This window comes from Aulostomus chinensis, chromosome 16, assembly GCF_037954235.1.
Source record: "Aulostomus chinensis isolate RoL2024-O1b breed Wild chromosome 16, RoL_Achi_v1.0, whole genome shotgun sequence".
Classification (NCBI taxonomy): domain Eukaryota; kingdom Metazoa; phylum Chordata; class Actinopteri; order Syngnathiformes; family Aulostomidae; genus Aulostomus; species Aulostomus chinensis.
In genome coordinates, this window is record NC_141335.1 from 1361768 (window position 1) to 1375893 (window position 14126).

A 14126-nucleotide genomic window follows, 5' to 3' on the forward strand; every position below is an offset into this window, starting at 1 on the left:
AGGTGCCTCATACCAGCAGACAAGTCACTTGACCTCTGCAGCACAGTGATGACATAAGAGTGACGTCTTGCGTTTGTGGGGCCATGAAGGCTAAAGCTGCCCCACTGCCTGTGAGAGTAACGCTGTAAACTCATAGAAGAACCAGGCTGCTGCATGAGCTCACCCGTCCGCTGCTGCAGAGCATAAACCAGGAGAGCACCAATTTAGATCTCCTCCAGGAACCAGACACAGCAGCAGAAGTGAAAACCTCCAGGAAGAGTCCACTCCCAGGAACGCCGCCTGCAGCATGAATGTGCAAGTGTGTGAAAGTTGCCCTGCAGCACTGCTCTCAAATGCCAGCAAGTAATGTGCCACCTGTTAAAAGCTGCAGATTCGAAGTTGGCGAGCTGCAGCCAAAGCCTTCATCCGCAGGAACCCAGCAGCTTAATGGGGAAGACCAGCCACCGAGGACTGGCCGGCCTCCCTTCCTCTCTCCTAACCACCAGTTCCTTCTCCTCCATCAGATCTGCTCTTCCAGCTGTGCACAAGCCAGCACACAGCTGGGGTTAAAGGAATTACCTGCATCACCTCACCAGGTGAAGTCCAGCTTGCTAAAATGAATAAGCAGTCACATCCTTAGCGCCACCCCATTCCTTCTCCCTCCACACCTCATGTCACTGTACCTTCAATCCTCCGTCCAATGATCCCAGCAAACATCCTGTCCATCACGCGTCGTCCTCCTCTTTGCTGCTGTGATACGAGTGTGACAAGGAAGCAACCTGTGTCCTTGTATGCTTCCTCCTCTCTCGCTTGTCTCCTTTCCTCATCTCCTGCAGGGGTGCCCCTCACCCTCCCCTCCCCTCCCCTCTCCTCAGTAGGATGACTCCTGGCAAATTGAGTGCGGCAGGATTAATTGCAATTCAATGTCTATTACAGTCAGTCTCCTTAGTTCAGGCCAGCGCTTGTGGTGAGGAAGAAAGAAACAGGGGAGGGAGGTGGAGGTGCAGATACAGATGGAGAATGTGAATTAGGGATGAAAGAGAAGAGAGGAAACAGGCGAGAGGAGAGACATGACGAGTACCAAAATCTGACTGCACCCCGCTGTCAGCCAGGATGTCCAGACTGTCCGTGCCCCTGACATTTCCCCCTTGTCTCAGCACAATCTCAGGCCTCCTGCTGCACATCTCCTCCTCCTCCCCTTCACACACTGAATCCCAAAACAGCAGGAGCACAATTCCACACCAAGGGCGAAGCCTCCACAACCAGAGGGGATTGGTACCAAGCACGAGTCAAGACTCACACTTCTCTTTATATGCATGGAAACGTCAAACCCTGAAACCTCCGTCAACACTGATCCTGTTTGTGTTAACAACAGAGGCTGCAGACAGAACCTTGGACACCCGCTGATGAGAGGACGCCATCCAATGATGCGCTGTCAGCGTAATAAAAATAAATAAAACAAATTTGTAAACATCAATGCCACTGAACCCAAAAGTCAATAACATGCATCCTGCTAGCAGGTCAGTGATATGCAAGCATGAGTGGCGTCGGCGACTAACGATTGATTTACAGTCAAATTCTTTTCAGGCTCTCAAAAGAGCTCTGACAAAATTATAGAAGTAATAAACCTTTCAAGTGGGCAACTGATCCAGCACAACACAACACAAGTGAGTTCTGATCACTGCGACGCAGAGGAACCGCCTGGTCTGTGGCGATGAGTTAAACGTAGGTGTGTTTAGGTGGGGGGGTGAGGGGCGTCTGTCCTAACAGGCTACATCAGGTCACGGCTGGAAACACCTTCATGCACTGCTGTGTTCTTCAGCCGAGACCTGGGGGAGATATAATAATAATAATGAAGAACGACTGCTGCCCCCCCCCCCACAATGGTCCTCTAGATGAGCGTGGAAGAAGACGGCACCCAAAGTAATCATAAACCAGAGAAACCGCTGGAAATGGAAAACAAAATTGGCTGTTGTGTGGACGCGGGCCGCCCTGCTGAGCGTCCTGGAGCAACAGGATTTGAACAGAATCGTTATCCTCACTCTGCATCCGACATTGTCGTCTCTATGTCAGTATTTCTAACACTCAGACATAAATCGAACTGCAGCAACTGCTGGTCAGACTGACCGGGCCGCTCTGGCTGGCTACATGACCATCGGCGTGCTGGAAGAAAAAAAAACAAAAAAACAAAAAAGGCTCAGAAACCACAGCGAGCTCAGCCTGAGGAGGCAGGAGGGGTTGGCATGATGCAGCCGCCAGCAGCAGCGAGAGCAAACACATCAACAAACACGACCGGAAACAGCACTGGAGCTGAGGGGAACCTGACCAGAGGTGAAGACACTCACAGGTGCCTCAGTCTGGCTGCACCTCCTCACGTCCTTGTGTCTCAATACGCCATTTCCCTTCTCTAATTCCAAAGGATTCTGCTTGAAGTGACACCTCACCTCCTCACCAGTAGCTGTCCTGAGTTGACAAGGAGGATTTTTCCCTCCTGCGTGATGCCTTTGTGTCTCCAGAATGCAGAGAGAACCAGTCATGTATATTTAGCTTGAAGCTAACAGAGACTGACCGCTAACAACAACTCAACTGTCCGGAAGCTTCTGTTTACAAACCGCCATAATCCAGGTCTTCTTTATCCAGGCATGAACTCAGTAATCCAAACACTTGGATGAGAGATGAATATCAACCAACTACAACACTTCTGGTTTGGTCCACCGGCAAGTAGTGAGTTGGTTCACATAAACTCGCCAGCTGGTTGTGCTCGGCGCTACCCTGGCAAAGTTTGGCTTCTAAGTTTTTCTCTTTTTACCTTTATTCCTATAGAGGTGGGGGATATAGATTTAAAACTTTTTGCAGCGACAAAAAAAAAATTTGGAGCCACCAGTCCTGATATTATATACACACAAAACAAAGACGGAGGATAAAAACAGCTGAATTTGAGTCACAGACCTGAATTCCAGCCAGCATGCAAACACCAACAATCCCAGAATTCATAGTCTGACTCAGAACAAAGAAACTTATCCTGTAAAAGAGCAAATAACACGGCCATAACGCAAGTACATCTGGAGCACCATGATACCATGATGGCGTGGTAAGATATCTGCAGCATGTTCCTTTGTCTCTAGGGGGTTACATGTTGTAGGTGTCCATCAGTCACACCTCCACACCAGCCTGGGGGGCGCCTCCCAAGGAGCAGAAAACATCAGACAGCAACTTTACAACACAAGCACAAGTGGAGCATCGCTCCACTGCTAGTTGTGTAGCACAAACACGGTCACTGCTCACACACACAAGTAACTAACTTTACAGTAAACTGAGGGACACAGATATCACCCAGTGGGGTGCTGGTGCCAGCAGCAAGCTAACTGGCTGTTCCAAGCTAGCGTTAGCTAGCTAGCCTTAAAGCAGCAACTGAGAAACGCAAAGAAGCGAGCGAGCGAGCGCGCGCACACACACACACACACACACACACACACACACACACTAAAGCAGTAGAACACTCACTTCCAACCCAGTTAGCATCAGAGATCCGGTCCAACCTGTCAAGGGTGCTGACCAGGTGAATGTGTGACGTCACCTCAACCAGCACTGGCAGCGACTTCCGCGGTTATTTCCTCCTGAAAAAGGTGATGGAGCAGGGCGGCGTGCGGACGGCAGGTGTGTGAGCACCTGCAGGTAGTTGGTTCAAATATTACTCCTGAATTCACACGCAGCTGTGATTGGTGGAAGCAGCACTAGTCACGGCTAATTGGGTGAACTCACGCTGCATTCAGGTGCTGCTGGGATGACGTCAAGCGGGTCATGATATTTGATTAAATCTTGTATGAGAAGTAGATGCACCTGAGGGGTTCGGCAGTTTGTTAGCAAAAAGGTGGGGGGGGGGCAAACTCTTGTGACGAAATGGCGTCCAATTTGAGCTCAAATTGAATCTCAGGTTCCAATTGCGTGCGAGAACAAACAGAGGATGTTGGAGTGAGAGCAGGAGGTTTGAGGGGCAGGAGGGGGCAGCTAGGAGGCAAGAGGAGGGAGGGATCGTGGAGGAGCGGGGGGAGATGTAGAAGAAGAAATTGAAAGACAGCGTGGGAGAGAAATGTGGAGAGATAAAGAGAAAAGGTGTATTGAGGCTTTGCAGGCACGGCTGCCCCGGTCTGAAGTTTGTTAAATAGCTTTCTGATGGGATTGGTAAAGCAGTGAAGCTTGTGACACCGTGAGAGAGAGACAGAGAGAGAGAGCGAGAGAGAGATGTGTGTGTGCCGAGAGAGAGAGATGTGTGTATGCCGTTAGAGAGAGAGAGATGTGTGTGTGCCGAGAGAGAGAGAGAGAGATGTGTGTATGCCGTTAGAGAGAGAGAGATGTGTGTGTGCCGAGAGAGAGAGAGAGATGTGTGTGTGCCGAGAGAGAGAGAGATGTGTGTATGCCGTTAGAGAGAGAGAGATGTGTGTGTGTGCCGAGAGAGAGAGAGAGATGTGTGTGTGTGCCAAGAGAGAGAGAGAGAGAGATGTGTGTATGCCGTTAGAGAGAGAGAGAGAGAGAGATGTGTGTATGCCGTTAGAGAGAGAGAGAGATGTGTGTACTGTGAGAGAGAGAGAGAGATGTGTGTACTGTGAGAGAGAGAGATGCGTGTGTGCCGTTAGAGAGAGAGATGTGTGTGTGCCGTTAGAGAGAGATGTGTGTGCCGTTAGAGAGAGAAGAGATGTGTGTGTGCCGTTAGAGAGAGAGAGATGTGTGTGTGCCGTTCGAGAGAGAGAGATGTGTGTGTGCCGTTCGAGAGAGAGAGAGAATGAACCCAAGAAAAAGAGGGAGGGTGACAGAGAAAAAGGGAGTAAACAAAAAAATCAAGACATGAAAGTAAAGGAGATTTAGATGTTGATTTATTATTTTATTATGGAGTAATTCTGCCCCCCAGTGGCGATCAGTGTTACAGCAGCAGTTTAGCTGCACCCAGAGGGAGTGATGCTGGTACTTGGTCCAGTGGTGGAAAGTAGTTTTATTCAGCTACTGCACCAAAGTACAACATCAAGATATCTGTACTTTACTGACTGCTTGCATGTAAGGGAACTTTCAGTCTCATTCTGCTGTTCAACGGCGATGGCAGCATGACACCACATTTATCTGAGCCCTTTAATAACGAGTTACTCGGAAAAAGAAATATTGCAAAACCTGACGGATGGAGGCAACGATCAGCTCGGTGCTGCTGACACACACCAACCTCACATTACTCACATCGCACACAAGGAGCGTCAGCTCGTTTCTGCTCTGACGGGTAAACTTTGATTTTCCCCCAAAACACTAAAGAAATGACGCATCACAGCATCAAAAAGCTATAAAGAAAGTCTATTTTTGTGATTTTGCCACCCCCGCCCCACCCCAGATCGATTTCTTTCTTTGAAGACGGATTGTTAGAAGAAAACACCACAGTTCAATCCATCATTCTGTCTGCCGGAGGCCCTGTTCTATAAACAATACATTACTGGTGGTATCTGAACGCCCCCGTAGGAACCCGGCACAGTTCAAAGCCAGAACCACAAACAAACACAATGGAGCCACTCAGCTTCTTCAGATCATTCCTACTAAAACTTCCTCCTCCTCAAACCCCGTAGGATCGCGCTGGAGAGGCTGCAGCTCATGTATTTATACAACACTCGTAGTGTAGTCTTTGTTTACCCGTGAATCCCACAATGTGTGGCGTTCTGCGACCAGAGGCGGGACACGGGTGGCTAAAGAGAGCTTTTCCTTTTACACAGACTTCAACTCAGCCTCTGCACCGCCATCACAGCGAGGAGTTACAGCAGCGTGATGCTGCCGCTGTGACCAGGCTGCGTGCAAGCGGCTGGACGCAGGCCTGCACTGGGTTCTGAACCATTATTGGACAAGGAAGCAGCGAGCGACGGCAATAGAGAGGCTGTCTGGTAACCAGAGGGTCACGGGTTCGAGCTTCACCTCCCCTGATGACAGTGCTGAAGGGTTGGGCGGTACGACAGTATACCAAGGTATTAGAACACCTGGACGGTATCACAATGCTGCACTTTTCTATGAAACGTGTACTGTAGTGTGCTGCAGGATCTACTGATGGGATCTACCAACAGGATCTACTGGCTACCAGTTTTATGAACTCAGATTCTGTTGATGTGGTGGTTGTTGCTTGGGTTCCATGTCTGTGTCGTGTTAAGAGAGCATTCATGGTGTCCCTTTCTGTTAGTTTTAGCTCATTAGCTGTACAAATACTGCAAACAAGCACTTTCTAACATGAAGGCGTACTCTGTTAGCCTCCGTTAGCTTCAAGCTAGATAGAAGCGACTGAGACTTGCTGCAGTCTGGAGTCACAAAGAAGTGACGGAGGAGGGGAAAACATATCGGTGAGCTCAAGCCTCGCATTCGTGAGTACTTGAAAGGCCATTTTTGGGTGAGGTATGACTTTAGGAGTCAGTGGAGGAGATGTTCTGGGTTCAGATCAGTTCACTGGAGTGTAATCGTTCAAGCCGAGCAAGCAGTGCAGCTCACTCAAGGACGAGAGCAAAACAAACACAGAAGTTAATTCCAAAACTTTCACAAACAATGCTTTTGAGAAATATTTCTCCTGTTCAGCACCGTGTTCTCACACATAAAGTCACAGGACAAATATTCCTGCCAGTAGAAAAAAAAAGTTTGCTTTTAATGAATTCTGAACGTGGTTCCTGTGAAACTGCTGAGATATTCAGCTCAACGATGTCGTGGAGCCACTTGCTCTGGTGCTCAGCTCATCAAACCAGCTGAAGTCACCCGCTGGAGCACAGAGAAGATCCCAGACCCAACAAGCACTCCTTCAGTGCCTCTGTGCGCTGACCAACACACACCCAGGCTCTTCACTGCACATCGGCTTACAAAGGACAAAGTTTTGAGTAAAGCTGGTTTCATTTTTCTGATACTTTTTCATCAGGTGTCTTCTTGAGTTTCTGTGGTCCTCCAGCATCCTGCCATTATTCTGTCCTCACTTGCTGTCACTTGTCTTTACGGCGTCTTGGATGCGTTTTGATGAATGGACAAACTCCTTTTGGTACCAGTTGTTCTTTTCTGTTCATGGAGTTCTTTCTGACATCATGTAACTTCATGTCTCTGTTCATGTGCTTGCCCTTCTAACGACATTTGCTCCAAACGAATCGCTGGCTCCCCCTAGGGAATGGGATGAGGTTGATTGAAGACACTCCCCCTGATCATTAGACACGCCCCTATCACCGGACACGCCTCTTAATTGCTAAATACACCCCCTGATCATTCAACACTCCTGATCACTGGACACGCCCCTAATCACTAGACACGCCCCCTGATTGCAGACATACCTGTGTCTGATTTCCTACATATGTTTGTTGAGCGCTTGCGTCTCTCACCAGCCTGAGGAACGTCGCCCCATGGATCTTCAGGATGAACTGTTGGTAACTGAATATTTTTTCCAATTTTTGGCTAAAATTGCGTAACATTTTGTCTTCAAGTTGAACAAATCTGACAGATTGTACCCACCTGCGTCAGCCCAGCCCACCTAGATGATGTCATAGCCACAATCCATCCAGGTGTTTGTCACCGCTGATGCCTGGTTCTCTTTCTGTTGCATGACTCCTCATTTTTGACGTTTCCATTTGTTAAATTTTGTTTTGTTTTGCCGAGGTCACTTTTTTTTTTAGGGGGAAAATTTTGGAATTTTTAACCTCAGCACCTCTAACAAATCTATATGCAATAATGTGAAGCACAAAAATACGTGACATTTAAACTCCCAAACTGCAGTATTTGATCCCAAGGCCATCAGAGCATAAAAACATGCATTATGTTACTTCTGGGTTTCACCTTGAAGTTTATAGCTTTATTAATGTTCCTCCATGATGCATTTTTTTCTGAGTTTGGCCTCTGGAGCAAATACCTGCTTACCTGCAGAGCACATGCCTCTGTGTGTGTGTGTGTGTGTGTGTGTGTGTTTATTGAGGCCTTCATTATCGCGTCACGTCGAGAGAACCAGGAGGGAACCGCCACTCCGACTTACATTAAGGAACCATCGACAACGCCACAGCAGATGCTACCACTTACAGGGCCGCTGTGTCTCCACAGTATGGAGGCAAACTAAAGGCTGCCTCCCTCCAGCTGTGATAGGAAAGGTCCCTGAAGGTGGCGGTCTCCCTCCTGTCTGGTCCACATTCTGGTCCCTGGTGGGCTCTCTGGCCGGTCAGCCAGCACACACAGAGGCTGGTAGCTGGAGGTGTAAACAGAGGCTCGCTGCTTCAAAGGCAGTCAGAATGACAATAATATTGTTTGACATTTCCTGAGACAAACAACCTAAAATGATGTCTGCTTCTCTCTCACAAAGACTGAAAACACGCTGCTGCTTTCAAGGCCCAAAGCAGAGAAATCTGCCGTTTGTTCCTGGTACAAGACACTCACGACGTGCTTCCCTTCAACTAACAGACAGCCTGGTTTTCCGCAGGCAAAAATAACATGTTGCTGTTTACTTTAACACAAGCTTTCATCGCCAAAGAGCGGCGACTGACGAGTGAAGAGTGACAACAGAGCCAGTCACAAACGGCTGCTGATGTCCCTGGGCTCGCCGGTCCTCTCTCTCCATCCTCATGTACAAACACACTCACACCAGAACAGATGCGTCTGTGCACCGCAGTGTGTGTGTTTGTGTGTGTGTGTGTGTGTGCAGGATCACTACACCTGTCAAGGTAAACGGGACGAGACCCCCGATCTTTCTCACAAGACGGCAGTGAAGACTCCCACAGCTCGGGAACAGCAGAGTGCAGGCTGGGAGAACGTTTGTGTCTCGTGACCACTCTCAGTCTCTCTGTCCTGGCACAGGTCACAGTCCTCCTTCATGGTCCTCCTTCACGGTCCTCCTTCACAGTCCTCCTTCACGGTCCTCCTCCTTCATGGTCCTCCTTCACGGTCCTCCTCCTTCACGGTCCTCCTCCTTCACGGTCCTCCTTCACAGTCCTCCTCCTTCACGGTCCTCCTTCACGGTCCTCCTTCACAGTCTTCCTTCATGGTCCTCCTTCACAGTCCTCCTTCACGGTCCTCCTTCACAGTCTTCCTTCATGGTCCTCCTTCACAGTCCTCCTCCTTCACGGTCCTCCTCCTTCACGGTCCTCCTTCACAGTCCTCCTTCACGGTCCTCCTTCACGGTCCTCCTTCACAGTCTTCCTTCATGGTCCTCCTTCACAGTCCTCCTTCACGGTCCTCCTTCACAGTCTTCCTTCATGGTCCTCCTTCACAGTCCTCCTCCTTCACGGTCCTCCTCCTTCACGGTCCTCCTTCACAGTCCTCCTTCACGGTCCTCCTTCACGGTCCTCCTTCACAGTCTTCCTTCATGGTCCTCCTTCACAGTCCTCCTCCTTCACGGTCCTCCTTCATGGTCCTCCTTCACGGTCCTCCTCCTTCACGGTCCTCCTTCATGGTCCTCCTCCTTCACGGTCCTCCTCCTTCACGGTCCTCCTTCACGGTCCTCCTCCTTCACGGTCCTCCTTCACGGTCCTCCTCCTTCACGGTCCTCCTTCACGGTCCTCCTCCTTCACGGTCCTCCTCCTTCATGGTCCTCCTTCACGGTCCTCCTTCATGGTCCTCCTTCACGGTCCTTGTAGATACATTTATTCATATATTTACTTAAGCTAGAGTGCAGGAAACACAGGCAGTGAAGCACAGACCAGACTGTATCAGAGTGGACAGGTGAAAAGGTCACAGCAGGGACTAGCAGGAGTGTAGCTCATGCTAGCATCACTCCCTCAAGCTAATCAGGTCAGAACAGTCCACAGAATTTCTACAGTAGCAGGAAGTGGTGGGAGTCAGAAGTAGACAAGAGCAAGGTGGTGGATCAGGAGAGAGGTTTTGATCTTCACAGCTGCAACAAGAAGTCTACGATGGAACAGAGGGTGCTGGCACGCAGTCAGACGGAAGATTCTGCAAAATAACACAAAATCAAAAATACACACTCGCACGCAGAAGCGATCCCATCAGCACCTCCCTGTAACACATAAAACTGGAGAGAGAGTGAGATCGTTGGACTTCCTGCCCCAACGCCAGGGACGACACATCTGCGTATGCTGACTCCAGGACAGGGAGACCATCTCCAGAGCTCTGGATTCTTTCCTGTTAATCTGAATAAATTCTTTTGAACCAACTGGAAGGTGTCCTCTCCAGATTTGGAACAGCGCAATATAGACTCTGTGGGTCCTTCTGATTGATTAATGATGACTTGTTGAAAAATTCCTACATCCTCCTTCATGGTCCTCCTCCTTCACGGTCCTCCTTCATGGTCCTCCTACACAGTCCTCCTTCATGGTCCTCCTCCACGGTCCTCCTTCATGGTCCTCCTCTACGGTCCTCCTTCACGGTCCTCCTTCACGGTCCTCCTCCTTCATGGTCCTCCTTCATGGTCCTCCTCCACGGTCCTCCTTCATGGTCCTCCACCTTCATGGTCCACCTTCATGGTCCTCCTCCTTCACAGTTCTCCTTCACGGTCCTCCTCCTTCATGGTCCTCCTTCATGGTCCTCCTCCTTCACGGTCCTCCTTCATGGTCCTCCTCCTTCATGGTCCTCCTTCATGGTCCTCCTCCTTCACGGTCCTCCTCCTTCACAGTTCTCCTCCACGGTCCTCCTTCATGGTCCTCCTCCTTCACGGTCCTCCTTCATGGTCCTCCTGCTGTTGTTTGGTCAGTTTTCTGCACTTCAGAAGAGAGACACTCTTTCCCATAAAGTGTGAACAACAGAGTGAATTTCAGGAGCAGTTTGGGTTTCATCATTATTTCAATGTGCCCGTGTGGAGTGTGTTCATATCAGAGAGTGGACGAAGTTCGGCTGTGTGTCAATCACCTGACACCCACAGAGACATGAGGATTATCCCTCAAAACCATACAGAACCAGGCACGCACTGATAATGAGCTCAGAGAGCCTAAACCAGTGTAGATTATTCTAATTCCTCCTTTGACAGCCATCGCTTACGTTCATCCTTTTTGTAGCTCTTATGTTGGCTGATCATTTCACTCAGGTTTCATTGTCTCCGGTGTAAACCAGAGGCTGACAGTCGGTGGGAAATCTGTCCGATAGCATCGCGTTCTCCTCAGGTACCGTCGGGCTCGTAACGCTGCACGCCTTCGTCAGCTGGGAAGTATTTTAGGAAAGATTCTAGATCAGTGCTCACCACCCCTCCCAACTAACCCTCAATTTCTAGGAAACTACAAATTCCTCATCCCTGCCACATGAAACCTTACCACAAACAAGAATATCAGCCCCTTTTGAAACAATTCCTCTCATACTTCAACTTTAATTGTATCATAAAATAGTATGGATCCTTTGAAGTTGTTAGCTTTTCAAAATAAGAGCACTCCTATACCTTTCTCTCACGCATCAGCAAACTGAAGACGATGATTCTCTGCCAAAGCAGTCAAGTAATCCTCCACGACTGTTGGTCTCATTAGCATGCAACAATGACACTGAGGAACATGTTTACACTTCCCCACAGACTCTATAGAGTGTAATTCTAATTGAACATTTCTTTCGAGTTCTGCAGTTGTAATCTGGATCTTGTTGAGTGGCGCTGGGTGAGCTAATTGTTGCCTCTCGGGGAATATAAAAATGTAATTGAATGAGTTTAGTGGGGGCTCATTTCACAGATTCAGTTAGAACCAATCTATCCTCACCACTTGAAACTGATGAAAGGAACTTTTGCTAAATTGATACACACTCGTGTTTCCTCCCACACACACAGGCAACGCCACCATCAGGCAATCAGGCAGATGGGGGGGCAAGTTTTTGTTTTTTTTGGGGGGGGGGGCAAGTTAGTGCTTTAGCCCCTCCCCCTTTCGCTCCTTTAAAATGAAAAAAAATGTTCATCTAGCATAATTAATAGAACTAACATCGGCTGCTTTTAGACTGCTGAGTTTGCTCCACCAACTCAACTCAACACTCCAGTCAGCACTCATGTAAAAGTCTGCACCGCTCAGGCAGCGCGGAAAGACGACATCACGCGTGGAAGCCTTTCTGACCAAGACAGGCCGCCACAGCAGAACTCATGAGAAGTTTCAACTTTACACCAGAATCCCACCACGTCAGATTCGTTCCCCGGTCAAATCCAGACTCCAGCGTTTGTTTGTAATTTTATACAGAGAGTAGAAAAAACTTCTTGATACCAAAACACAACTGTTCTCAGTTATTTTGTGGCCACAAAATACATGATTTGTTCCCTCAATGTTGTCATTTCAAGACCCAGAAACTGTTGTTTTCTCATGAGCTTGCGCCACTAAATTAATCAATTATTGGCAACAACAGGGATCCTCCCAGTGCTGTCCATGGCCCTCCTCCTCTGGCCGGGGGACCAGCAGCACAGGTGCTGCTCATCGCCAATCAGCCAGGCCTGCGGCCAATTACAGGCCCGGCAACAAGAGGAAGCCTGGACCCCTAAGAACTGAACCCCCGTGGTAACGACACCCACAGGCTCTCGTTGGAGTTTGCTGCCTTTTGCCAACACTCCAGTTTTTGCTCTGCAGATTTACTCACATGTTATTTTTCCCTTCCCCAAGAGTTCCTCTGTGACTCCAACGCCTCTCCAGAACCGCTCCATGACTCCAGTACCTCCTGAGTCCTCCTCCGTGATCCCTCTGCCTCCCAAGACTCCTCCGTGGCTACACAACCACCCTGCTATAACCCCCTTTGTCTCCTGGACCCCAACAGTCTCCTTCCTGGTCTACCTTCAGTTGCTCTGGGACCTCTAACCCCCAGTGTTAGGTATTCCCCACCCTGGACTGGTTAGTGCATGTGCACACACGCACGCGCACACACGCACACACCCAGACGTACTTGCACATCCCATACCATTCATATAAAGCTTAAGCACCACAGCCCCCTCCCTCCATTCTAGCCTCCCTACTGCAGAGTAGGTTTGTTCCCTGTTTTTAATAAATAGCCTTCAATCATCCCTGGTGTCCTGGTGTCCTGTCTGTGTTTCCACTCCTGGGGTCCAAACCCAGTTGGAGGTTTTTCATAAATAGTTTGAGCTCAATGATAAGATTTTTGTCTTCCTCTCAGTACACAGTTTGGTGCCCATGGTTGTACAACTGTAAAATATTAATGTTATGTTTCTTTGAGGGGGCATTAATCACGTACAGTGGAAGGAAATACAAAGAGGAAACCCTCTCACAGTTTTGTTGCGCCTCTTCCAGAGACAGGAAGTGATGCGAGGTTGTAGAAGTCAGTAGTTCTCTTTTGCTCAGAGTGGAGGAGAGAGATGATTCATCTCTCTTAAACAGACATCAAGAGAAAAGTAAAGAGCAATGAAGCGTCGTCAGTGATTCTGCCTTCACGCTGCTGAGAGCTGGAGGGAGTGAACAAAGGAAGACGTATTTCATCCTTGTCATTAGTGTCAGAGTGAAGCTGAGGACAGAGCTGGAGGTCTGGGGCTGTTTGTGCTTTGGAGTCACATAGGAACCCAAATACTTCCATCTGTGGTCTACAGCCTGGTGGTCGGCAGATACGTGTGTGTGTGTGTGTGACAGAGAGAGAGAGAGAGAGAGACTCACCAACACTGCACAGAGCAGTTCTTTTGTTTAGGCTCTGTTGTTTCTCTCAGATCACGGATCCTGGTTTCGTGGGAAGGAGAGCTTGATGTTTGTTGACTGTGTGTTTGCATGGACTCACATGTTGTTATATTCATTTATTTTGTGTCAGTTTATTGAGTGAGTGTGCATATGTCAAGTTAAAAAGTTATGTTACCTCCCAGAACTTCTGCTGCTGCTCGAGGACGACCACTATTTGTTACTATTAATGGTACTGCATGGCTTTATTAGTATTTTATTAGTATTATTTTTTAGTATTGAATGAAATATACTGTATATGATGTTGAAATGTTAAAAAAGGTCTTGAAATCAAAAACATGTAATGACATTAAATAGCCACAAAGAGGCAGCAGAGAACAGTGTTCAGGTAGATCTTAATTCCAGGGGTTTTCAGCGTGAGGTCCGGGGTCCTTGAGGGTCTCCCAGGAGGCCCTGGGCAAAACAGGAATGATTCAGTCTATCCTAATTCAGATTACTTTCGTTAAAATTATTTTATTGTTAAAGGTTGCATTCAGAAACCTCTCACGTGAATTTAAACTCTTAATATTTTACTTTAATGTCATTTTCACCTCCTACTTTTTT

General features: G+C 48.4%; 1 protein-coding gene and 1 long non-coding RNA gene across 10 annotated transcripts in view; one reads left to right on the forward strand and one right to left on the reverse strand.

Annotated features, from left to right (window-relative positions):
* LOC147247082 (uncharacterized) overlaps positions 1-3623 on the reverse strand; it is a 68542-nt gene extending 64919 nt beyond the window's left edge. For 7 of the 9 annotated variants that reach the window (XR_015109421.1, XR_015109420.1, XR_015109423.1 and 4 more), the window contains exon 1: positions 3484-3623. Coding sequence is in view for 2 of the 9 variants with exons in the window: in XM_086180423.1 (XP_086036549.1) it covers positions 3484-3501 (18 nt within the window). In the remaining 7 variants the exon portion in view is untranslated. The remainder of the gene's footprint in view (positions 1-3483) is intronic. The other 2 variants (XR_015109426.1, XR_015109425.1) reach the window with 2 other exon arrangements.
* Positions 3624-7254: 3631 nt separating this feature from the next.
* LOC147247083 (uncharacterized) lies at positions 7255-12845 on the forward strand. The gene is made up of 3 exons (XR_015109614.1): positions 7255-7388; positions 12262-12410; positions 12513-12845. It is a non-coding gene; the product is annotated as an uncharacterized LOC147247083 (long non-coding RNA).
* Positions 12846-14126: the final 1281 nt, after the last annotated feature.